Source organism: Drosophila santomea, chromosome 2L, assembly GCF_016746245.2.
Source record: "Drosophila santomea strain STO CAGO 1482 chromosome 2L, Prin_Dsan_1.1, whole genome shotgun sequence".
NCBI classification, from domain to species: Eukaryota; Metazoa; Arthropoda; class Insecta; order Diptera; family Drosophilidae; genus Drosophila; species Drosophila santomea.
This window is the reverse complement of record NC_053016.2, coordinates 15,806,964-15,829,587: the sequence shown is the minus strand read 5'-3', so window position 1 is coordinate 15,829,587 and position 22,624 is coordinate 15,806,964. Positions and strand designations below refer to the sequence as shown.

Here is a 22,624-nt window from a genome sequence, read left to right as displayed (position 1 = left end):
TGAGTGCTCTAATATTATATTGATAACATATTTGGTTATAATAGTAACGATGCTATACAACCCATATGTAAATAGAACATGTTTTTCAATAATAACAGAATGAAGTAGGTGCTTGATTTCATTTATAACATTTATTTAACAGTATCTTGAAATAAATAAAACTAAATCTATTTACTCTTTTTAAAACTAGTTGTGAGCTGCTTTTCGTATTTTAACGAAATAATTTCATTGCACTGTGCTGATTGAATGAGTTTCAATTTTAAAAATGTAACAGCAATTCCGCAGTCTTGGCCGAGCCAATTAATTAATGGTGTAATATTCTTTAGAAATTTAACAAGTCGACCGCCCATCCAGGTTGAGTATTTTCAGGTTTCACTGTCTAAAAGTAAGAGCGACGAGCATCGTTGCGAATGCTGTTGCACAGGCGGCAAGAGATGACACTCAGCAGAAGCTGCAAGAGATTATAAGAAGAGATTTTAAAAACACCGCTCACTGCTCGTTTACTTTCGGGCACCCACCTCAAATCCTATGAGCACGAGGGCTAGGATGTTAAAAACCTTGTTCAAGTGCAGCCAGTAGTTTTCGAACTCCAGCCGGCATCCGGTGTGGATGAGGTTCTCCGGCTTGCTCTTGTCGTGGTTTCGGAAACAGGTGTCCGGCGGCAGACGTTCGTTGACGATGTAGTCCTGGGGACTACCACGACCACAACACTGGAACTACGGGTTCCAGGGCAATACGGGTAGGGAAATTGTTTATTAGTGGTTATTCAAACCAGCCCTGCTGCAAACTTACCCAGTTCTGGTACAGCGACATGGCACCGGGGCTGTTCAGTTCCTCCTCCCAGGTGGCCTCCAGGGCATTGGCTAGGTTAGAGGCCATCGACTGCTCTTGGGTGACCAGAATGTAGACAACGGCGAACTGGGCAATGATGACCAGGCATAGGAAAATAATGAACTGCAATGAAGAAGGACAACGTAACACTAGCTACAATAACAGATTCCCATCCTTGACTTACCGTGACTGTGCAGCACACATTCTCGCGCCAGGCGGACAGATATCCCCAAAGGACAACCAAGAGGGCAGCCACTCCGAGTCCCACGTAGGAGTATGCCGACAGCTGTCCGATCTCGTTTAGGTTGTAGGACACCACCACATAGAGGCCAAAGGATATCAGCACCAAGGCCAGCAGCTATGGGTATCAGGTTTCAATATTAATAGGAAATCTTTGAAGCTTCTCAAACAAAATAAGCTATATGAGAGCATATAATATATACATATATATATAATTTGTTCCTTTACTTAGTTACTTACTAATACTAATGATGATTCAAGTTAAAGTGAAAGTTTACATTCAGTCAAGCAGTATTTTAATATGATGTGTAATACTCTTTGTTATCTTATTGTGCTTATCTTCTCTCCCGATTTAATTTCACTGAATTGCCAGTCAGCAACCCATCACAAAACTTCTGGTGCTCGCAGGAACACATGTGGGCTAGTGCTCCATTTCCAGTGTTTTGACCTCGCACAAGGCGCTAACTGGGGAGTCCAATCTGGGGCGTCCTCCGGGCTAGCCCGTCTGGCGACAGGGATAGACGCCAAGTAAATGGGCGGCAGCGTGGAGTGGGGAACTGGGGATTGGGAAGTCGAAGAGGCGCCTCCAGGAAGGTCACCCACAACAAACAATGCGGACAGGACTGCGCACACAGACAAGGTCACTCGATTACTATTCATATCTGATACTGTATCGCAGCGGAGAGCTTGTTTACCAACGCGCGTGTTTGAGTGGGTTTGAATTATTCAAATTCCGTCTTTGCATTATGGGATAAGTTTAAAAGATGACGTTATGCGGTCATATAGCGATGATGTTTCGTTTCGAAACTTGAAAGTGAGGCGCAAACATCGGTGATTAATTCCATTGCTGTGCTTCAACTTTGATATAACTATTTTCCTCTGAAGTCATGAGTAAGCGGAGCGATGGAAAACCAAGTCCCGGCTGCGAATTCAGATATCGATTGGAAATTCCGAATTGATGAGCTGCTAGCGGACGGATAGACCGATCGTATTACATATATAAGCTGTGACCTCTTGGGCCATCTGGTCCTTCTCACCGAGGCTTGCAATTAAATTGTATAAATAAACCAATAAACTATAATTGGGGAAACGGGTTCGACCATTAGACTGCTTTACTGGTGTTTTACACTCCTGGCAACCGAAAAGTAACACATGGCGACGGCTCCCATACTAAAATATGCCGCGCACATGTGCCATACACTAACACTCATAATTGTGCTATTTGATAAGATTATATATGTACTCGTACTTTCTATTTTTGCTTTGTTTGGGATCGACTCAAGTGGTCGTTCCTTGTACTATACTTTTGTTTACAACGCCTCAATTGACGTAATAGCTGGGGACTTTGCTTTCTTGGGCGTGGGCGGGAAACTAGCGAAAGTAACCTACCGTGCAAAGTATGTCCAGGGCGTAGACAATCAGCTTTACACTCGACGTGGACGCCATGGTGGATTGTGGCCCAAGGATTCGGGGTCTGGATGCCTTAAATTCCTGGCGAGCCGCCTGAAGGTAGAGCAAGCTGCGCGAAACTTGTTTTTGTTTCGCTCTCTATTCGGATCTCTCTATCGGATCAGTGAGATCACCGATGTCTCTCTGCGGATGTCCCAGTGTGTTGTCGATATTCTCTGGACGATCGCGCACCTAGTTCAAATTTCTTTGATTTAACAACGTGCAACGTAGCAGCAATGCTGGGAAATCGTCGGAGTCAGCGAGGGCACTTTCCCGCAGCGAGTTGAATGACTCATTGGCGACCCTTCCTGCGGCTTCGGATCAGATGCGGTCTCTCCGTCGTCTAGAAACTCACTGAAAGGCGCTTCGCTTCTACTGGCAGCCGGCTATCACTTCTCCAAAGCTTTCGAAGTAGCTTTTGCAACGTTGCCAGACCGACTCGAAAAGTTTTAAAACATAGCACAGTAGTTCCAATGTCAGTTTAATGATTGCTAAAAGTGTAGATGGATTCATTACTAGCATTCAATACAATTACTAGTATTTATCACAAGCCCTAACCTAATTACTAGCGTCCACTAGTAAGATATAAAAACTTTCAACTTACCATATCAAAACTTGTGGGAAAATGAACACGCTTTAATCTAGTAGCTCTTTAGCAAAAATATAATACTTACAAGTAAACAAGAAAGAATGCTATAGTCGAGTTCCTCCTTCGCACTTTTACCAGCTAAGTAACGGGTATCAGATAGTCGGAGAACTCGACTAAACCGTTCTCTTGTGTTTTTTCATATGTACGTTTGTATAAACTTACCACAAAATCACGATAATACGTAAATACAACGTACAATGTGCATACACTGAAAGCTGAATAAACGAATTTTATTATTTTTTTTTTTGTTAAGTCCAAAATTATTAAAGCCTTAAACACTTTAATTCTTACCCTCCAAGTAAGCAGATGTAATGGCTTCGACAGCACCAAACTGAGAGCTATGTTTCTGGCAGTATCCCAAAATCCACACAATATGAATATAGTTCACCCATGAACACATTAAGCCCCAAGAAAATAGTATAAACTTTGACTAAAATAAAAAAAAACAAATAAATAATGTAAATATTATTTGTACGCAGATGATGACAAACCTGAGATTTTGCACAAACCAAAACCAGACCATAGGCAGAATTAATCAATTGAAATATACCAAGGAGTGTCCACAAATCCAAACATTCTGAAATTTTATGTTATGAAACTGAATAGTATTGATATATATACATATATGTACATATATATATTATGAAACTACCTGTAGTTGTCGCAATATCGAAATCTGATAAAAGTAGAGACATAAGCTAAAATAAAAAAACTTAAAACTGTATTCAATTATGATTAACAAAAACTCACCAAATATCCATTACAAATCAGAAACGGAAGATGCAAAATGATCATCAAACTCTTACACATTGCACAAACCTACGACTGGCTCTCTAAAACTAAAACCCAAAGGTAACATTTATTAATTGCAATAACCTTTCCGAATTGTTCCATTAACAGCTAATAGCTCGTAGCACAGTGGAGTGCAGAACACAAAAGGCACGAAAAAATAATATTCGAAAGGTATGGTAATACTAAATGAGATAGGGCTATCAAATTATCACAGTAAAAATCCTGAAAATGGTAGCTGTTTGAACCGACTAAATCATATTTCAGAAACAAATTTTTTTGTCGAATAGCTTAATAGCCTAGGGACCTGGTCCCATTATTTGAGTTTGATCTGAAAATTTGCAATTTTCAATATACGGTTCTTCTATACTAAGAAAGCGATATATATGAAAGTATATAACAGGCAGAAGAAAGCGTTTCTTACCATATAAAGTATAAATATTCTTGATCAGGATCCATAGCCGAGTCGATCTGGCCATGTCCGTCCGTATGAACGTCGAGATCTCAGGTCTTGATAATCCGTGACTTTGTATTTGCCGCGCACCTGCTCTAAATACAACACTGCTCCTGTCAGCAGTTATCGATTAACAGCTGACTGTAAAATTTTGAGAAAGCTGCGTTTTTTGGTTTGCGTTTTATAGGCATTGAAAGCAGACGATCTCGTGAATTTTAACGAAAATGGAAAAAAGTGAATTTCGTGTGCTAATTAAGCATTATTTTTTGCGTAAAAAATCCATCACCGAAACCAAGGAAAGACTTGATAAATATTATGGGGACTCTGCACCATCAATTTCAATGGTTAAGAAATGGTTTACTGAGTTCCGTTGTGGTCGTACCAGTACAAGTGATGCCGAACGTTCAGGTCGCCCAAAAGAGGTCGTCATGCCAGAAATCGTCGACAAAATCCATGGAATGATATTGGATGATCGGAGAATGAAAGTGCGTGAGGTAGCTGAGGCTGTAGGCATCTCAACTGAACGGGTACATCACATTTTACATGAATATTTGGACATGAAAAAGCTTTCCGCGCGATGGGTGCCGCGATTGCTCACACACGACCATAAGCGCAACCGTGTGACCATTTCAAAGGAGTGTTTGGCGATGTTCAACCGCAATCCAAACGAATTTTTGCGCCGTTTCGTTACCGTAGACGAAACATGGATCCACCACACCACACCAGAGACCAAAGAACAATCATGACAGTGGGTTTCTCCGGGTGAACGTGCACCAAAGAAGGCCAAGGTGGGTCTGTCGGCCAACAAGGTCATGGCCACAGTTTTTTGGGATGCACAAGGTATCATTCACATCGATTACCTTGAAAAGGGTAAAACGATCACCGGCGAATATTATTCAGAGCTTTTGGACAGATTCGATATTGATTTGAAGCAGAAACGACCGCATTTGGCGAAAAAAAAAGTGCTGTTCCATCAGGACAATGCACGGGTGCACACGTGTGTAGTCAGCATGGCAAAATTTCATAAATTGGGCTACGAACTGCTACCCCATCCAGCATATTCTCCAGATTTAGCCCCTGTGACTATTTTTTGTTTCCAAACATGAAGAAATGGCTCGGCGGTAAGAGATTCGGGTCAAATGAAGAGGTCATCACAGAAACAAACGACTATTTGAGGCCTTGAGAAAACCTATATTTGGAAGGAATAAAAAAATTGGAAAAACGCTGGACTAAATGTATAGAGCTAAAAGGAGATTATGTGAGAAATAAAACGCTTCTTTGACGAAAAAAATATATTTATTCAAAAAGTCACGGACTTATCAAACGACCCTCGTATATAAGCTATAAAGTTAAGAATCACCTAGCAGACTCCATAGACATAGATGCAGCGCAAGTTTGTTGACCTATGTGGCCACGCCCACTCTAACGCCCATAAATATTTTTGATATTTCTTCATTTTTGTATTGGTATTGTAAATTTCTATCGATTTGCCAAGAACTTTTTGCCACGCGCACCCTAACGCCAACAAACCGCCCAATACTGCCAGTCCCACACTTTTGAAAAATGTTTTGATATTTTTAACATTTTTGTTAGTCTTGTAAATTTCTCTCGACTTGAAATTTCTCTACTACCTGAGTAACGGGTATCAGATGGTCGAGGAACTCGACGATAGCGTTCTCTCTTGTTACATTTATAATTAAGCAGTTTATTTAAAATGTACATTCAGGCCCAAACATGACAGCGGGAAATTATTGAATTAATTCTCACTATTTTCAGCTCCAATCTCCTGCTGAATTTTTTTGGTAGGACAATATTTCAGGCCTTTACAATTCCCATAAACTATAAGAAAAACATATATTGCAAAACCTAAGAAAATGGAAGAGAAATGATTATATTTAAAATAATAATTAATCACCTATACCCACAGATGTATATAAAGTGAAAAATTGCAAAGGCATCAAATTTTTTAGCGGTTTCCAAAAAAATGAAGAAGATTACTTCGGCCTCCAATATACAGAAACTTATAATCCAGAAGTAGAGAAGAATTTTAACCTGTAAAAATGGAATGTTAAAAAAAATATTTATTTATTTTTACCCCACCAACTTTGAATTTCAAGTAATTCATAAACAGTCCAGATCCCGCCAGAAAAAGTGACACAAATTCCAAGGCCATCAAGCAGTCTCCATTTGTAACCACTTTGTGATAAAGCCATGGATCAATTAAACGTAGATATACATAAGAAAATGATAAATAAAGCGATAATACGCCGCTCAGCAAAAGTAAAAGTGTTGCTAAGGCAAGACACAGTGGTTTGCACATTTGAGAATGTTTCAATCGGATGTTTTGGTTCACTTTCAATGCTGCAACTAATGAGAAAACGGTTTCCTCGGTTTGAGTAAAAACATAAACATTATATTAGCCGAAAAGCAATCATAATTACGCTTAAATAGTTAATTTCATTACACTCAAAACAAAAAAAGAACGCTAGCTTGCAGTAATTATTAAAAATTCTCGTCTATCAAATACCAGTTGCTCAGCTAATCGAAGTGCATGAAAGATGGAAATAGTTCTTTTAAAACTTTTGAGATTTCTGCATCAGCTGTGCAATATCAAAATAATGCATTTCTATTTCGGAAATACGAAGCCAAAGACATCCGTGTAAATCTATGATGTCTTACCACCAAACGGAATAGAAACACAATTCTCAATAAATTTGAATACTGAAATTAGTTATATATATTTTATAATTATATAATTCGGTCCATGGGTATTATAGTATATAGTATATATTTACTCAGTGTTACCAGGAACCACTCTAAATATTTTTTCGATTAAGTGGGTTTTAACAATCTTTTTCGCCACCAGAACGTGTAACGAAACCAAAATAAAGCTGACGACCAGAAAACCTTAGGATGAAAGACAAAGTAATAATGTTTATACACGCCTACCTTTAACTTACCGAAGAACACAAGGCGCCATATCCATAATTGAGTTTTTGATAGAATAATAGCATAAGCCATATAACAAATCTCAAGCACTATTATTTCGAAAGTGACAATAATCCAGTTGAACAGAAAGTGGTATTCCTGAAAAAATTAAATTAAATTTTTGATTTTATACAAAATTCCTTTGCTGCCTTACTGCGAAATTGGCTGATACCCACAACAATCCACTGACGCCGACCAAACCCGACAAAATTAAAATATTTTCAAACACAATTTGCTCACACTTATCCCAAGAATCTGTTATTCATGACAAAATCGATTATTTTAGTTTTTAGTTACAGCCAAGTTGAATAACTTACAATGCGTAATACTGTGCTCCAGGCAGGGCAATAATTTGGAAGGTAAATAAAATGTGAGTGGGAAATATATGCTGAGTGCTAAGAAACTTAGTATTTTCGACATGATACTCGTAGTCGGAAGGACAATAAAGACTAATAGTTTTTTCGAAAACAATTGAGAACTAGTCTAGAAAAGAAACACTCATCCTGTGGGACTTTTTTGTATTAATTGTCTATTAGGTTTATTAGACAGGTTCGGGAAATTATACCCATTCATTAAAGTGTAGAAGGAAGAGTTTTATACCCGATAAGGTATTAATATATTATTGATCAGGGTCACTAGACGAGTTGATCTGACCATGTCCATATAAGTCTGTCCATATATACAGATCCAAAATATCGAAAATACGCAGATTCTAGAGACGCCAACCTACCTTAAAGTTCATTTCAAAATATTACCACGCCCACAAACACCGGCCAAAACTGTTATGCCCACACTTTTGAAAACTCTTTTTTTAATATTTTGTTCACCAAGTTCATTCTATTGCAAAGCATTTTGGCTTCGCCCAGTTTACCGCCCAAAAACAGTTTTACTTTGATTTCGTTATTTTTCTTGCCTTTCAAAATTCTCAAAATAATTAAATCGTCGCCCTAGATAAAAAGACTGAATCTTCTGGTGGCCTTAGGGTTCTTGAATAGCTTGCGACTGTTAGTAAGGAAGCCAGCATAAGCCCTGAAATTAATAAATTGATTAAACGAGAAATTTTACAAAAATTATATTTATGTACCTACCGAGGCCAAAGAAGTTAAGAACTTTTTCAGTGGCACCCAATTGTTCTCCTTGGAAATCAAATAGAATCAAGTGCAGAACCAAGCCAGCTAATATAAAAGACGAAGTCATCAGAAGCCACCAATGCAGATAACATAGATCCTATATGCAAAAGTTTGGAAGTTTAAGAGTTTTAAAAAAGAGAAGGAGCCTGCGCAAACCTTAATCTTGATTACGACCATTAGGGTTCCGCACCAGCTTTGCAATGTCCAGAGGGAATAATAATGATCTATTCCCGGAGTGAAAACTGAGCCAAAGAGTTCAAATTGTAACTGATTAGTGTTAGAATTATAATGGTATCACCTTGCGTTCCATTTGAATAAATTTTGTAGATATGGATTACTAAATAAGCTATTAAAAGAAAGTTCATAAAAACTGTAAAGATATAGACCACAATTTTAAAAAGATGCTCGAGTAAACAGCACATGACTGAATTTCTAAGTGAACTGACAACATAGGTTGGCTTTCATTGCTAGCACTCAGTAAACTAAATACTCTACTACTTAAAAAAATATAATAATAGGTCGAATCATCGAATAGCATTAAAGGCATTAATAGCAAATATGCAGGTCTACTATATAGATGCGCAGGCAGCTAGATTACTTTACACACAAATTGTAGTGGTCGTGGGACCTTAAAAGGTTGCTAGTACTTTCAGTTCACATATATTGCTCAGTAAGCTAACGTGTTACTGCCATGACAACTCGAGGACACAACAAACCGTCTGAAGCCGACCAAATTACTACTAGTTCAGTTTTTGTATTCAGCCCCTTAACCATTATATAAAGACAACGGTATTGGTATATAAATACATAGTAAATGCTTTATTCATAAATTTCTTATGCAATTCGAGCTCTCGATTATTGAAGACTCTCTCAAGTTTTAGATCTTACCCGGAGATTCTCATTACAAATATGAATAGAATGAACAATGTACTTACAAACACATATATGAGTACATACATGTTTATTATAAATATATATTTCTTTCTTTTCGCATTGGGACTCTCAACAGTTTATAGATTGTATCCTTAGTTTTAAACAAATATATCATTATTAACGTGTTTATTTTGTTAATTTGTGGCGATTCGGTTTAACAAGAAAAACGTTTGTACAAAGGCTTTGGAAATTACTTTCTCGAATCGAATCATACCAATACATAGGATATAAAAAATGTAAGCGTTTCATATCGCCCTAACTAAGCTTTTTCTCGTTTTTTTATGACAAATATCCAATTAAATGGATATTATTTCAAGGTTAATTGAAATTAAATGTATCCCTTTTTGTAAGTGCGTTCAACGACTGTAAAAATTAATGAGAATGTGAGGAGTGTGTACTACTGGATGTGGGTGTGCCTCTAGATGTGGTTGATGGATGCATCTATAGCTTAGTAGGCGTTCCGGCGCTTGTAGTTACGCACATTGTTGGCCAGGCAACAGGCAAAGATGAAGCCAATCAGCTAAAAATGGATATTTGGTTATCAAATCGGCTTAACAAGCTTATATTTAAAGTATAATGCTCACCTCTCCTACAATAAGGCCAATGCCCACATAATTGACGTTCTCACCCCTAGCGCTCATTAAGTCGATGAACTTTCCGCGGCATCCTGGGTAGTAGTTAGCCGGGTTCAGGCACGAGCCGCTGCAACAACTTGAGGGCAGGAGTTTTCCCTTGTTAATATAGTCCAGGGCAGAGTTTGATCCGCAGCAGTGCATCTAAAAGATAGCGTAGTGAAGTCAGAAATATGGAAAATACTTAGTTTTTGGAGCATATACCGATTGCTGAATGGCATCAAAGATATCTCCCTCTTGAGCACTGTCAGACTCCCATGCCTGCTCAATAACGTTTCCCATTGCATTCTGAATCTTATCCTTTTGGGTAAACATCAGAACAACGAGCGTCAGCTGCAGGATCAGCAAGATCAGCAAGAAGACGGCATAGCTCATGGTCATGCAGACGGATTCGCGAATGGCACCGCAGCATCCCAGGAATGAGATGAAGACCACAATCGAGCACAAGCTGATTAGAATGATCGGCATGAGAGCCTGTGGCGGGAAACCCTGTACTCCATTAACTTCGATTGTACCGACGCTCTTCAGAATAAGCACGCCATAAACAATGCCCAAAATGCCGATAATCTGCGGATGAGAAAATAAAAACCAAGGGTTATAATTCAGTATTAAAATTAACTCAATGATTAGTCCAAGACAAGACGTATCTGATATATAAGAAACGCAGTGCATTAGCACGTCCAACAAACAACTCTAAATATAGTTCAAATTAATCAGCCCGCTCTCGTTTATTTTAATTGAAAAAGGCGGAGTGGAAGAACTTTCGCAATTACCACGCTAAAAAGACTTAATTACCACAGAGCACAGTAGCTGACCTCAGGGATTCCTGGTCAGGCTCGGGCACGCCATAAGCGACGCTTGGTTCATGATAATTACAATAAGTAAGTAAGTAAGCGTTACGTAATTCCCCATTAAAAAAAAGTTGTATACCACCACTATAATATCGGTCCAAGAATATTTGCTGGCCAAAAAATGCAAACACCGTCCGATCCGCTTGGATAAGATAAGGCATCCCAAGATGAGAACTGAAAGCCGTGGTGCGCATCCCGTGACATTCGCACATGACACTGCCACAGAAATCTCGACGTACACTGTAGTTTTTGATTTTACGGCGGGGTTCAGTTCAGCTGGTCAGCAAGTGCACATCAACTTTGATCTTTCGGCGGGAACGGAATGCCCAACTTGCAACCCCAATTACGCGGTCATAAATTGAATCTGCTTGATTTCATTATGTGCACAATGATGCTCGCGGCCACTGTATTTGTATTTATATCAACGGGGCGTGTGGGCTGCCTTGCTATATCTCCGAAGATTGAAAACTATGGCGGCAATTGAAACGTGGACGGGCGGTGGAGGCTGGATTTGATTTGAATTCGTGGCAAAAACAACGCTAAGGAATTTCAAATTAGAACAAAAGAAAGCATATCCCCTGCACTCTGCTAATTGTTCCACTTTTCCAGCACTAATAAACAACATGCGGCATGAAAACAACAGTTTGGAAACCTGTTTGCAGCCGCCCACTTTTCCTCAAGCTTTTAGTTATTTCAGCCCGATTTCGGCTAACGAGGACATTACACAATCCACATTATTATGGCCGAGACAGTGCTGTTGACCACATTTTTGCCAAAAACTGTCGGCGATAGCTTCAATGACGTCACACTGGAATGATAATACAATGCAAATGGCTTTTGCAAATACCAGAAAGCCCGAAGCAAGGGTCTGAGGTCATATTGCTGACAAAAAAAAAAAAACAAAAAACACAAAATTAAACAGAAAAACAACCCTGAACGGAAATGAAAATAGCTGGGAGTTTTGCGTACCGCAATAAAATAATAGATATAAATTTTTTGGTTTGGGGAACCACACCCAACGATGTGAATGGGTCGATTGGCGAACTGCCTGCATCTGCGAATCAAACACGTAAACTTGAGTGCGTTTAGTTGGGGGAACAACAATCTTTAGCTACCCGATGAGCAACAGGACATATGCGTGATGGGAATGCTCAATTGCCAGATTAAAGTGTACATTTTAATTGGCGTAGTCATGCAATAGATATATGCCACGCTGCATCGAACACTCATAAAAATATATGTCTTATTGTATTACTGTATGTCTCAAAATTTGTATATTTTGTATATTACTTCAAATAAATCTTAATATAAAACCGTGTGCAGCTAAGACCTAATTCAAAGAAATAACTATCTTAGCAAAATAATAGCTAATAGCAGATCATCTAGCCAGCTTTAGTTTAGCTTTGTATATATTATAGTTATATAAGAACCAATTGCCCTAGAATCTGAATCACTTTCGCAAAACCACTGCAACACGAACTTAAGCTCGACAATTGACACGTCATTGGAAATACATTCAATGCGATATTTCAACGCCATTTCGCTTTGGCTTAACGGATACGTAAATATTTACTCCAGAAGTTGTTTGCTCTGCGCCTTGTGGCACAGGAAACGGCTATCGACGAATGCTGAATGCAGGTCATTCAATACCGGTCGGCCTTACATTCATGGGCGGCACTGCACGCCCTTTTCGCAGCCAGCAGTTGTGACTGACTTGTTGCTCTTATTATGGCAATGCAGGTTTGTCATATGTTCTAGCGAACTTATTGCTAACTGCTCACACAGACTGGAGAGTAACTATATAATAACATATGCCAAACACCTAATACATCATGTAGCTTGCAATAAAAATAAAATGATTTTCATAGGGAGAGAGGAACACAATGTTTTTATCGTTCATATAGTATTCCAGTGTTTTTTCTCCACTTTTTCTGACAAACGGCGAACTTTTGTGCTGCCATTTTGCTTAACGCTGTTTTTCAAGCGTGGCGACTACTTTTTTACTTTTAGGTGTAGTGGTGCTCGGCAAGCTCTAAAAGCGGCTTGTTAATTTATTTGGCTTGTCTGTCAAGTGTGCTATGTACTCGGCTATATACTCGATCGGGCCAGATAAATATCAACACGGCTTGCTGTAAGTGTAGACTGTGTATAAAACAAACTTCGGCTCTGGCAACCAGTTAAATTGGTGTTGCCTTTGTTTTATCGCTCTTCTCTAGAGCAACAAGTTTTTATTTTCGTCGCCGCTTTTGTTCTTTCTGCTCATTTACCTACTTATGTGCAGGTATGTTTGGGCCACAGGTGCGGGCAGATCAAAACACACGACGCTACACGAAATTAATAGGCCTACTTCGAAATATTGTTTAAACAAAAAATGTAATGGATTTTTAATGTAAATTATAATACTTCGTATATAAATATAATTTTTCATTTTTATATTCTGGGATTTTCCAGCATTGTCGATAACATTTTGACCGCAGTTGTGTTTTTTTATATTTATAATTCGTTTCGCTTTTCGGTTTGTTATTATGTTTGTGACTCACATTGCCCCGGGTGTTTGCAGGCGCCTTACCGAATGCAAAGTATTTAAAAATTTACGATGAGTATAACATTATTTGCTTAATTAATATTTTAACCGCAGTTTACAGGGTTTTTGGCCTGGCAAGGCTATCACGGCCAAAAACTCTACGTCAAGAACGCGCTGACGGAGAATCTGCCATCGTGTTTGTAATAGTTAAATAATACACAAATCACAGCATAGGGATTTGGCAGATTAACACATCAACATGTAATCGTATCCAAACTAAAAGTGTGTGTATAAATAATACAGCAATACACTTATCTAGCCAAACCACAGCAATTTGTGATATTTTGGCCACTAACTAAGACAATCAACGTAAGGGCAGGCTCCTTAGAACCAGGGAGTTTCGCCCCGAGAGCAAACAATTCAGCGAATTGCTGAAATGGAAGCTGAACAGAAAGACTTCGGCGATGACATCACCGGAGTTCAATAACGAGTCTGAGTCTGAAGCTGAATCAGCGGGCAAACAACAGAAAAACACGAGTTCTCGACGTCTCAATGCAACGCCTCTGTTCCCAGGGGCATATTACTAAAGTTTCATACAAATGTACATATATATATGTATATACATACATGCATTTATCGGCGGATAATACTGCCGAGTATGCACACTGCACACTCTGTATGCGAATGAATTTATCGACTCTTATTTCGACAGCACTTTCGTAACAAAGTGTCCCATTTTGGCTTTCACGCAACTCTTTTGTACCGGTTTTGTATCGGTTTCGATTTCGGTGGTTATAAACCAGAAACGTAGACATAATCAAGTCACATATACTTATGTACTCACCGACACAATGGTGTTGAATATGAAGAGGATGTATTTGACCATAGATGTGCCGCAGTCCATGTTGATGCTGTTTCACTGTACCGTCTGCAAAGGAAAACGAAAAGAGCGCAATTGGCCGGCTAAATAATGGTACATTTTCAAGAGAAATAAATATAACACACATGGGATTGTCGGAAAACAAGACTAATAGAGAGACGGCTGCTTTGTGGCCAGTGGCGATAAGACTTTTACGAAGCATCCCATTATCACCCCGTATTCCTTGGCGCCTTGGAATGCGTTGCCCGGGCAACAACAAGGGCAACAACAAACGCAGCACACAGAATGCAGCGTTCCCACTACAGCAACAACAATACGAACAACAGACAAGGCCGCGTCAATGGGACTCGAAGATTCAAGTGGGAAAAGGGAAAAGTTCACTGCACTTTGTCAAGGAGAAGAGGAAGCGCAGCATACGCTTTTCCCCACTGCCCGTACTTTTCATCACGTACTACGCCGTCTTTTATTTTCCTGCCTCCTCCTCCTCCTTCCCCATCTTCTCTTTCTTCTTCTTCCTAACCACTTTGCGGCCCGCAGCATCTTCTAATTCGGTTTTTGTGCTCCTGCACGGTGGGAGCGCGAAGCAAACACTTTCATTTCCGTGTTCAATTAGCTGGGTAATTCCGAGAATCTCACTATGTTTAATTGGTCTAGTTTACAGCGCATTATTACCTTCGCCTTTAAATTATCGCCGAACTATATTCCCACGAAATGCGCGTCCGTTCAAGTTGAACAACTTTTTAGTAATCAGTGTGACCGTGGCGCGAGCGGCCTTATAACCTCCGATTCACCAAAACAAACCCTAAATAAGCCAGCAAAAGCCAGCACGCGCGGGAACTTTGATAGGAGCGAAACTTCGGTAGCCTTTTTAATTCCGGTGAACTAATACCCTGTTCCAACTAAGCCACATTAATGTCATCTTACAGATGTTCATTGCGATACAGTTGTGAGTAACCATTCGATGAAATCCCCTTTTAAATAAACCGAAGATTTATTAAAAACGGTTCTCAAATAAAATGATTGATTACTATCTGTTAAGTTATCAGTTAGTTAATATAAAAATAACTATATTTTAAAAGCAGTAGTAGTAGCAACATATAAAGAGCTTTTTCAAATATTGCTACGCCTGTACACGGCATTAAAACTTGTTCATTGACTTCGTACCCAGGACCTTAGTCAACATGAAACTTAAGCATAAGACTTGACACCAAAATATAACCGATTTAATCCATATTATATCATTTCAGTCAATGCCACATACTTTTCGGGCGTCAACAGTTAACAGTTTCATCGCAGTTAACGCTTTCCTTATCGGGAAGCTTTTTCCGTTAGTAAATACGCTCATAAATAATATATTTCTATATCGCATTTTTTCAGTAGCAAACGGACCACGAAAGACATCGCATCGAATAACTTACCTTTTTCTCGCAACCAAGTGAAATAAAGCATATTTCAGCAATGGATTGCGGTGGCGTCTTTGTAAAATATGTGCTCTTCATATTCAACATACTGTTCGTGGTAAGACCAGTTTTTTAAGAGATACAAATACATCCATTAGTCAACAAGTGGCCGGTATCTTATCTGGCGAACTGTGACAAATAAACTCTCGAAAGCGGCCTGGATACTCCTCTCGAAAGCCTTTCAAAAGTTATCTTATCGAATACTGGGAAAATGGGTGGATGAGGCTAGAAACAAAAACCTGGCATTCTTTAAATAAATCATTGCATGCCAATGGCGGTCGTAATTACGGCTAATGAGCCGAAACAGTTGTCGGAAAACACATTGTACTCGGAAAGATAAGGGCATGAGTAATACTATACGTTCGTAGACACTTTTCGTATTATTTTCGTGATGAAATTGTTTACAGACTCCCCAGAGATGCGACGAGTCAAGTGCAAATCACTTACACTGTAAATTCTCAGTCTTAGTTATTTGAAATGATAAGTTGGCTTAGGTTTCTCATGAAATGGTTTTATGTTTATCAATCCGCTGCAGAAAGCGGCTAGTAACTACTATGGAGTAAGTTGTGCGGTCGAACACAATTCATGGGCGGGGTGACTATTATCCAATAGGACTGATTCACCACCAACCAAGCACTATGACTGTTGCGGAAACCATTGACTAACATTGACATGGGTTTTCCATCGTAGATATGCGGCATTTTGCTCATCACCTTCGGCTCCATCATGGTGTCCACCATAAAGGACTTCTCGGGTGTCGGTGAGACCTTCACGGCCAACAGCGTGGCTATCGTCATCCTGGTCCTTGGCTGCATCGTCTTCCTGGTGGCCTTCATGGGATGCTGTGGCGCCATTCGCGAGAATTCCTGTGCTCTGACCTCGGTAGGTTTCCATGATGCATGCCCTGCTGTGTGGAACAATTGAATCTATCTTGCCTCCTTCCTACAGTACTCTGTGGTCATGCTGGTACTGCTGGTCAGTCAGCTGGCCCTCATCATCTACGTGTGGGTGGACCATGTGCAGATACAGCAGTCCTTGGAGAAGATCGTCCAGACCATCTGGGATCAACGCAAAACCGATGCCCTCCTCATGGACACACTGCAGCGATCGGTGAGTTCAAAAGTTCATGATTCAAATAGATTGCATAATCGAGAATATATCCGATTCCAGTTCAAGTGTTGCGGCTTGAACGGCTTCATGGATTACGGCGTTACGTATCCCGCCTCCTGCTGCGACTCGCCCTCCAATGGAACCTGCGCTCTAACCCAAGTGGCGACGCGATCCAGTTGTCTGAAAGCCGTCGACTCGTTCTGGGACACCAACGTGAGCATCATCAAGTACGCCGGCCTGGGTGTGACCGCTGTTGAGGTGAATATTGAGTCTGATGTATTTGGAATTCGATTGGTACTGATTGGTACTCCTTCTTCTACTTTCAGCTTGTGGCCTTCATTTTCGCCTGTTGCTTGGCCAACCAGACCCGCAACTCCCAGAGACGCCAGAACTACTAACGATAAAGCTTCAGTAGTACTGTTCAGTAGTATTAGCATTATCTCCCGACCTATGGTCCTAGCGAAGGGCTTTGTAGAGTATTTTCCCAAAGAGAAAAATAAATGGAATACCTCGACTGTAAGAATACCCTTACTTACCCAATGATAGTCCAAGGAAGATCGGGTTATGGAAAAATAAAAGCGACTGCTTACGAGATATCATATGAGCTGCACCTAGCGGTTACATTTATATATAACAACGCCCTTCTTAACTTAAGAACCTAAAGCAGGTTGGGTATGGTAATGCTAGGTGTTAACTTAATAAATATATACTGGCCCGTATCCATATCCTTATCCCTGTTTTGTAATGTGGGGTTAATTTCCACTTCGAGTCACATCTCAAACTTAATTTCCGAATAAATCCAAGCTTTGTTGGCCTTTCATCCATACGTACGTATATCCATTACGTTTACAAATATGTAATTCACAACTTGTTTTGGTTTTATTTTAACCGCACCCCGCACCCCGTTAGAGTGGGCGTGACAACATGGGTTAACAAACTTGCGCTGCGTCTATGTCTCTGGAGTCTACACGCTTAATCCTACTTTCTAGCTTTTATAGTTCCTGAGATCTCGACGTTCATACGGACGGACAGACGGACAAACGGACGGACAGACGGACGGACAGACGGACATGGCCAGATCGACTCGGCTATTGATCCTGATCAAGAATAAATATACTTTAAATGGTCGGAAACGCTTTCTACTGCCTGTTACATACTTTTCAACGTATCTAGTATACCCTTTTACTCCACGAGTAACGGGCTTAAACAGCCTAAATGTATGCCGCAATTACTGCGCATTCCGTAGGACATTTCTCCTTCTCCATTGCCAGATCTCTTTCTATTTTACTCTGAACTATACGGATTTTCTTTATGTGCGATTAAGCAGCAATACCATAAACTGGTGGTCACCTTGTTTTTTAAGGAGAGCTTGCTCCATGGAGCCTTAATTTCTCGGAGAATAGGTAATTAAAAAAGCCTATTAGCTCAACAGCATGCTTCACCAAAGTTTAGTTTCCTGTCCAGGATGGCAGCACAAACCCAAGATGCGTTATGTTTCTGCAGGAAAAAACTGGGAAGAACCAATAAGCTTTAGGTTTTGTTAAGCCAATTAGGTAAAAAAACATATGTATTTTAAAACGAGAAATGGAAAACATTGTTGCGGTATGTATTAATATGGGCACGGCTCGAAAGTTTTATAACATAAGTAGAAATAGATAAATAGGCTTGTTCCTCCGACGTCTAGGCGTACTTATTAATATATTATATAACATAAGTAGAAATAGATAATAGGCTTGATCCTCCGCAGTCTAGGCGTACACCTGGCGACCAGCGTTCTGGCTGCGCATGCAGTTGGTCAAAGCGCCGGCGATCAGGAAGACGAGCAGGTCGAAGATGCAGAGGCCCAGGCCGGACCAGCGGATGATGTCCATGTTGTCGTTCCAGAACTCCTCGAACTTGGCATTGCAGCCGGGCCTGGACTGGTAGACCGAAGGGGTGCTGCAGGTGGCCTGGCGGTCCAGGTAGCCGCAGCAGGTTCCGGGAACGGAAAGGCCGATGTTGTTGTAGTTGGTGTAGCCGGTATCGCCGCAGCAGCCGAAGGTTTCCTCCAGCACGCCTATCGCATTGTAGTCCTGGGAGTTCCAAAGCAAATTAACCAGATTGCTCATATCCCCGAGGAAGGCAGATCGGTTCACGAAAACCCAACAGGTGAGCACCAGTTGCAGGATGAAGAGCACAAAGACCATGCTGGTGTACTGCAATATTCAAACTCAATTACATTAGTTAGAGTTCCTTTCGGATGTGTTCTTCACCCAAACTTACCGCTCCGGTCATGCAGACACTCTGCCTGAAGATGCCGTAGCACCCGAAGAAGGACACCACGAAGATGAGGCCTCCCAGGACGGTGACGCAGATTGGAATGGTGTTGGTGTCCGTCACATCCCCCGTGGAATTGATGTGACTCAGATCGGATAACATGATCGAGCCCAGCACGATTAGGAGGATGCCAACGATCTGGAAGTAGTCGGCGGATTATAAGTAAGTAAGTTTACCAGCCATAATTTAAATCCCTAATTACCCCACATAACCAACAAAGGTTTAATGGTTGCATTTTTAACATCATTAGTATCTGAGACTACGCGCTGAAAATGTGCTCAAAATTGACTAATTTATAGCTTTTAAGGATAAACAAGTTTTATACTTTTTCTAAGAAACAATTAAGTAGATTCGCATTCAGTCGGATATGGCTAGAAAAAAAAGTTAATTGCATGGAATCACATTTTTCTGGTTTTGACTTAATTTGTAAAATAAGAAATGCATCGTTTACCTCTGCAAATTATTCGAGTAACTAGTATATATTTAGTATGAAAAGTAAACACCATTTAATATAAAATGGTCCTAATTTATTATATCCATAATTATAAATTTACACCAACTTGGCCTTGCTAATATATGAACTTGTGCTAGTGTGTGCACCTTTTAAATATCATTTTGGGCTCATTACTTATATTACAAATCGAAATTACGATAATGTCAATCAACTGATAAAATTCGTGTACGTCCACTTGCATTACAAATAGATATTATTATCTATGCCAGCACATTTATATGAATAATAGAAATAGACCTTGTGACTCAAAGCAAATCGAAAGAAAGCGATGCGTAATTATGGATTTTTAATCTTCATAACGCTTGCTTTAAATTGTTCAGAATAAGTTTTCCTTGTTTGCACAAAGTTGTTATGTAAATTCATTTTTATTTTTTTTAAATAAAGGAAGTCAGCGAGAAAGCCGTAAATGTAATATCCTATTTTCCAGAACACACTTCGAGGTATAATTAAAATATAAAAACGTGCTAGGTTTAAATAAATTTACAACATTTATGGTACAATTTTTTATTGGAAAATGTTTTATAATGCAATTTAGGACTTGCACGTTACATTACATTATTAATTCGTTTTATTCGTTTATTCAACTCACCAAAAACACGATATTGACAATGTATAAAATAAAGTTGACTATTCCGGATAGACAACCCATTTTGAAAGTGTAGTTAGCTCCTCCTTTTAGTGGAATAAAGTAATTACAATAGTTTTATCCAAAGGAGTTGATTTTATCGCTCACTCGCGTCGTTTACTGTCGTTCGATTGGACTGGTCGTCCAGATGGGCTACTGTTTTTAAGTTGCCCAACAGAAATGGGTGCTATCTGAAAGATACGCGAGTGCCTGTTATCATAATCATGGCCGAAACGAAATAGATAATGGCAACTGGGCGGTGCGCGCTGGGGAAATCGATAGCCACTGCCATATGGAGGTGATTCACTTCTGAGGGCATTTGATCTCGGAAACGCGGCAATGGGCTTACGGGCCGATAAGGACACACACTTTTTGGAAAAACATCAACCTGTCTTGATTAGATAGTCTAGGTAGCCGGAGGAAGACAGCGAATGAGCAATAATATTTCATTGGGCTTAGCCTATTCTGGTTTATTTACGGCGAGTGAGGAATTTGTGTTCTGGATTCTGGATTTATGATAGAAACTGTGCTATAGCTAGGAGTTGGGTCAGTCTTTGGCGTCTAGCGCTTCCTCATCGCGCTGGCCAGGCAGCAGGACATGATGAAGATGCCCAGCTCGAAGAGGGCGATGATCAGACTGCTCCACCGGATGAGGTCCGTATTGGAGGCCCAGAAGTCGACGAACTCCGTCTGGCAGCCAGGTCGCTGGGTGTAGATTGCCGCTTCGCACACCTTGTTGCGATCCTTGTAGCCGCAGCAGGAGCTGGGCACGGTATCATACTGCTGGTATCCCGAGTTGCCACAGCAAGTGAACTGCATGGAAATAGCCACGTTAATATCCGCAACAAATTAGGTATCGATTTTCGGTGAACTTACGGCCAATTGAAGGGCATCCATGGGGTAACCCTGGGCGGCATTGTTCTCATCCCAGGCCTTGTCCACTACCTTGCCCATGCTCGTCAAGAACTTGTCGTTGGCCGCGAAGATCCAAATGGAGAGGGCCAGCTGGAGGCCGAAGAGTATCAGCATGCAGATGGCGTACTGGAAAGGAGAGCAGACCAGTCAGTATCCAGTATCCGGTTTGGTTTAGTGGGGTATCTGAGTATCTTACAATGGTGGTGCAGCAGGCGTTCTCGCGAATGGTGCCGCAGCATCCGAAGAAGGCCACCACAAAGGTGACACATCCGATGACGATGATGCAGATCGGGATGGTCTTGGTGCTAACGCCGCCGTCGAAGGCTGTAAAGTTGCCCATGGTGGAGAGCATGATGGAGCCCACCACGATGAGCAGGACGCCACCGGCCACGAACACCAGGTTCAGCAAGTACAGCAAGTACTTGAACATCGCGGACAGACAGTTCATGGTGCTGGCTTCTGTTTTTGGTTAGCTGGATAATCCGTTCGTTCGAAGCAACGATTTTCGTCAAACTGAATTGGCCGTCTGCCAGAACGCGGCTATTAAAGCTTATTCGGAGTCCTCATCTTATCGGACGCGTTCTTATCTCGGCAATAAAGTGCTGTATGTACTTGCGCTGGAAGCTCCGATGCCTATGTACTTGCACTTGGTGGGTCACTGTGTACCCACCTAGTTACCGGAATCTGGTGGTGAACCGAACCCGAAATATTACGTCCTTCACGCACTGATTCATTCATACGTATTCGAATTTTATCTAGCACTCGTGCCATTCCATCTTGGGGGCGTTAGATCGTTAACAAGATGAATCATTCAGCACTTCTGCTACTTCCACCATTCACACCATCCCTTATCAACAATCAAAAGATCGCTGTGGACGCTGAGTCACATTTTACGTGGCTGGGACTCCATTTCCCCGTGAGTCCCCGACCTTATCGCATAGATTTATGCATTATCAATCGAGTAATAAACCTCTTATTAAACCTCTGCACTCCCAGCGTAACTCCAACAACGCGATTTAGATTTCGACAACCCTTGGGTTTGGGGTATTCCAGGGCGGTATAATTTCCCCTTGAAATGTTCCTTCATAGATAAAATGGCTTTATGAAGATAAGATTTCCTTTAAGACCTACAAAGCCAACTAAATATAGTCGTCTGATAGGTTAGTTCTACTGAAATATGGCAATAGAGGCAATGATTGATAGTGATCTGTAAGCAAGGTGTTTTTGTTGGTTTGGGCAACCTCTATTTATACTCACATATTAAGCGCAGATTAAAACGTTACTGCATTTAAATAAAAGATGTCTTTTAAGGATTAAATGTGTTTACCGTGTAA

The 22,624-nt window shown here is 40.5% G+C and overlaps 7 protein-coding genes and 1 long non-coding RNA gene across 8 annotated transcripts; 1 reads left to right on the top strand and 7 right to left on the bottom strand.

The window, feature by feature from the left end:
• Window positions 1-112: 112 nt before the first annotated feature.
• Window positions 113-2,887, bottom strand: LOC120458485 (23 kDa integral membrane protein). The gene is made up of 5 exons (XM_039646146.2): window positions 2,461-2,887; window positions 1,016-1,189; window positions 793-954; window positions 519-716; window positions 113-451 (listed from the first exon to the last, which is right to left on the bottom strand). Exons 1-5 carry the CDS (start codon window positions 2,515-2,517, stop codon window positions 380-382), a joined length of 663 nt encoding a protein of 220 aa, XP_039502080.1. The 5' UTR covers window positions 2,518-2,887; the 3' UTR covers window positions 113-379.
• A 3,157-nt stretch (window positions 2,888-6,044) lies between these two features.
• Window positions 6,045-6,534, bottom strand: LOC120458607. The gene is made up of 3 exons (XR_005617209.2): window positions 6,517-6,534; window positions 6,338-6,464; window positions 6,045-6,278 (listed from the first exon to the last, which is right to left on the bottom strand). It is a non-coding gene; the product is annotated as an uncharacterized LOC120458607 (long non-coding RNA).
• A 669-nt stretch (window positions 6,535-7,203) lies between these two features.
• LOC120444147 lies at window positions 7,204-7,820 on the bottom strand. Its single transcript, XM_039623714.2, has 4 exons — window positions 7,718-7,820; window positions 7,555-7,655; window positions 7,373-7,499; window positions 7,204-7,319 (listed from the first exon to the last, which is right to left on the bottom strand). The coding sequence occupies exons 1-4, from the start codon at window positions 7,818-7,820 to the stop codon at window positions 7,204-7,206; spliced, it is 447 nt and encodes a 148-aa protein (XP_039479648.2).
• A 449-nt stretch (window positions 7,821-8,269) lies between these two features.
• LOC120458695 lies at window positions 8,270-8,952 on the bottom strand. Its single transcript, XM_039646439.1, has 4 exons — window positions 8,841-8,952; window positions 8,687-8,784; window positions 8,489-8,627; window positions 8,270-8,429 (listed from the first exon to the last, which is right to left on the bottom strand). The coding sequence occupies exons 1-4, from the start codon at window positions 8,950-8,952 to the stop codon at window positions 8,335-8,337; spliced, it is 444 nt and encodes a 147-aa protein (XP_039502373.1). The 3' UTR covers window positions 8,270-8,334.
• A 370-nt stretch (window positions 8,953-9,322) lies between these two features.
• LOC120458169 (23 kDa integral membrane protein) lies at window positions 9,323-15,156 on the bottom strand. Its single transcript, XM_039645726.2, has 5 exons — window positions 15,023-15,156; window positions 14,315-14,398; window positions 10,300-10,662; window positions 10,048-10,239; window positions 9,323-9,983 (listed from the first exon to the last, which is right to left on the bottom strand). Exons 2-5 carry the CDS (start codon window positions 14,372-14,374, stop codon window positions 9,912-9,914), a joined length of 687 nt encoding a protein of 228 aa, XP_039501660.1. The 5' UTR covers window positions 14,375-14,398; window positions 15,023-15,156; the 3' UTR covers window positions 9,323-9,911.
• A 560-nt stretch (window positions 15,157-15,716) lies between these two features.
• LOC120458787 (23 kDa integral membrane protein) lies at window positions 15,717-17,639 on the top strand. The gene is made up of 5 exons (XM_039646568.2): window positions 15,717-15,868; window positions 16,501-16,692; window positions 16,759-16,920; window positions 16,981-17,178; window positions 17,247-17,639. Exons 1-5 carry the CDS (start codon window positions 15,809-15,811, stop codon window positions 17,316-17,318), a joined length of 684 nt encoding a protein of 227 aa, XP_039502502.1. The 5' UTR covers window positions 15,717-15,808; the 3' UTR covers window positions 17,319-17,639.
• Window positions 17,640-18,455: 816 nt separating this feature from the next.
• Window positions 18,456-20,478, bottom strand: LOC120458222 (23 kDa integral membrane protein). Its single transcript, XM_044006905.1, has 3 exons — window positions 20,340-20,478; window positions 19,183-19,374; window positions 18,456-19,115 (listed from the first exon to the last, which is right to left on the bottom strand). Exons 1-3 carry the CDS (start codon window positions 20,397-20,399, stop codon window positions 18,669-18,671), a joined length of 699 nt encoding a protein of 232 aa, XP_043862840.1. The 5' UTR covers window positions 20,400-20,478; the 3' UTR covers window positions 18,456-18,668.
• A 341-nt stretch (window positions 20,479-20,819) lies between these two features.
• On the bottom strand, window positions 20,820-21,813 carry LOC120458223 (23 kDa integral membrane protein). The gene is made up of 3 exons (XM_039645803.2): window positions 21,487-21,813; window positions 21,252-21,416; window positions 20,820-21,188 (listed from the first exon to the last, which is right to left on the bottom strand). The coding sequence occupies exons 1-3, from the start codon at window positions 21,736-21,738 to the stop codon at window positions 20,937-20,939; spliced, it is 669 nt and encodes a 222-aa protein (XP_039501737.1). The 5' UTR covers window positions 21,739-21,813; the 3' UTR covers window positions 20,820-20,936.
• Window positions 21,814-22,624: the final 811 nt, after the last annotated feature.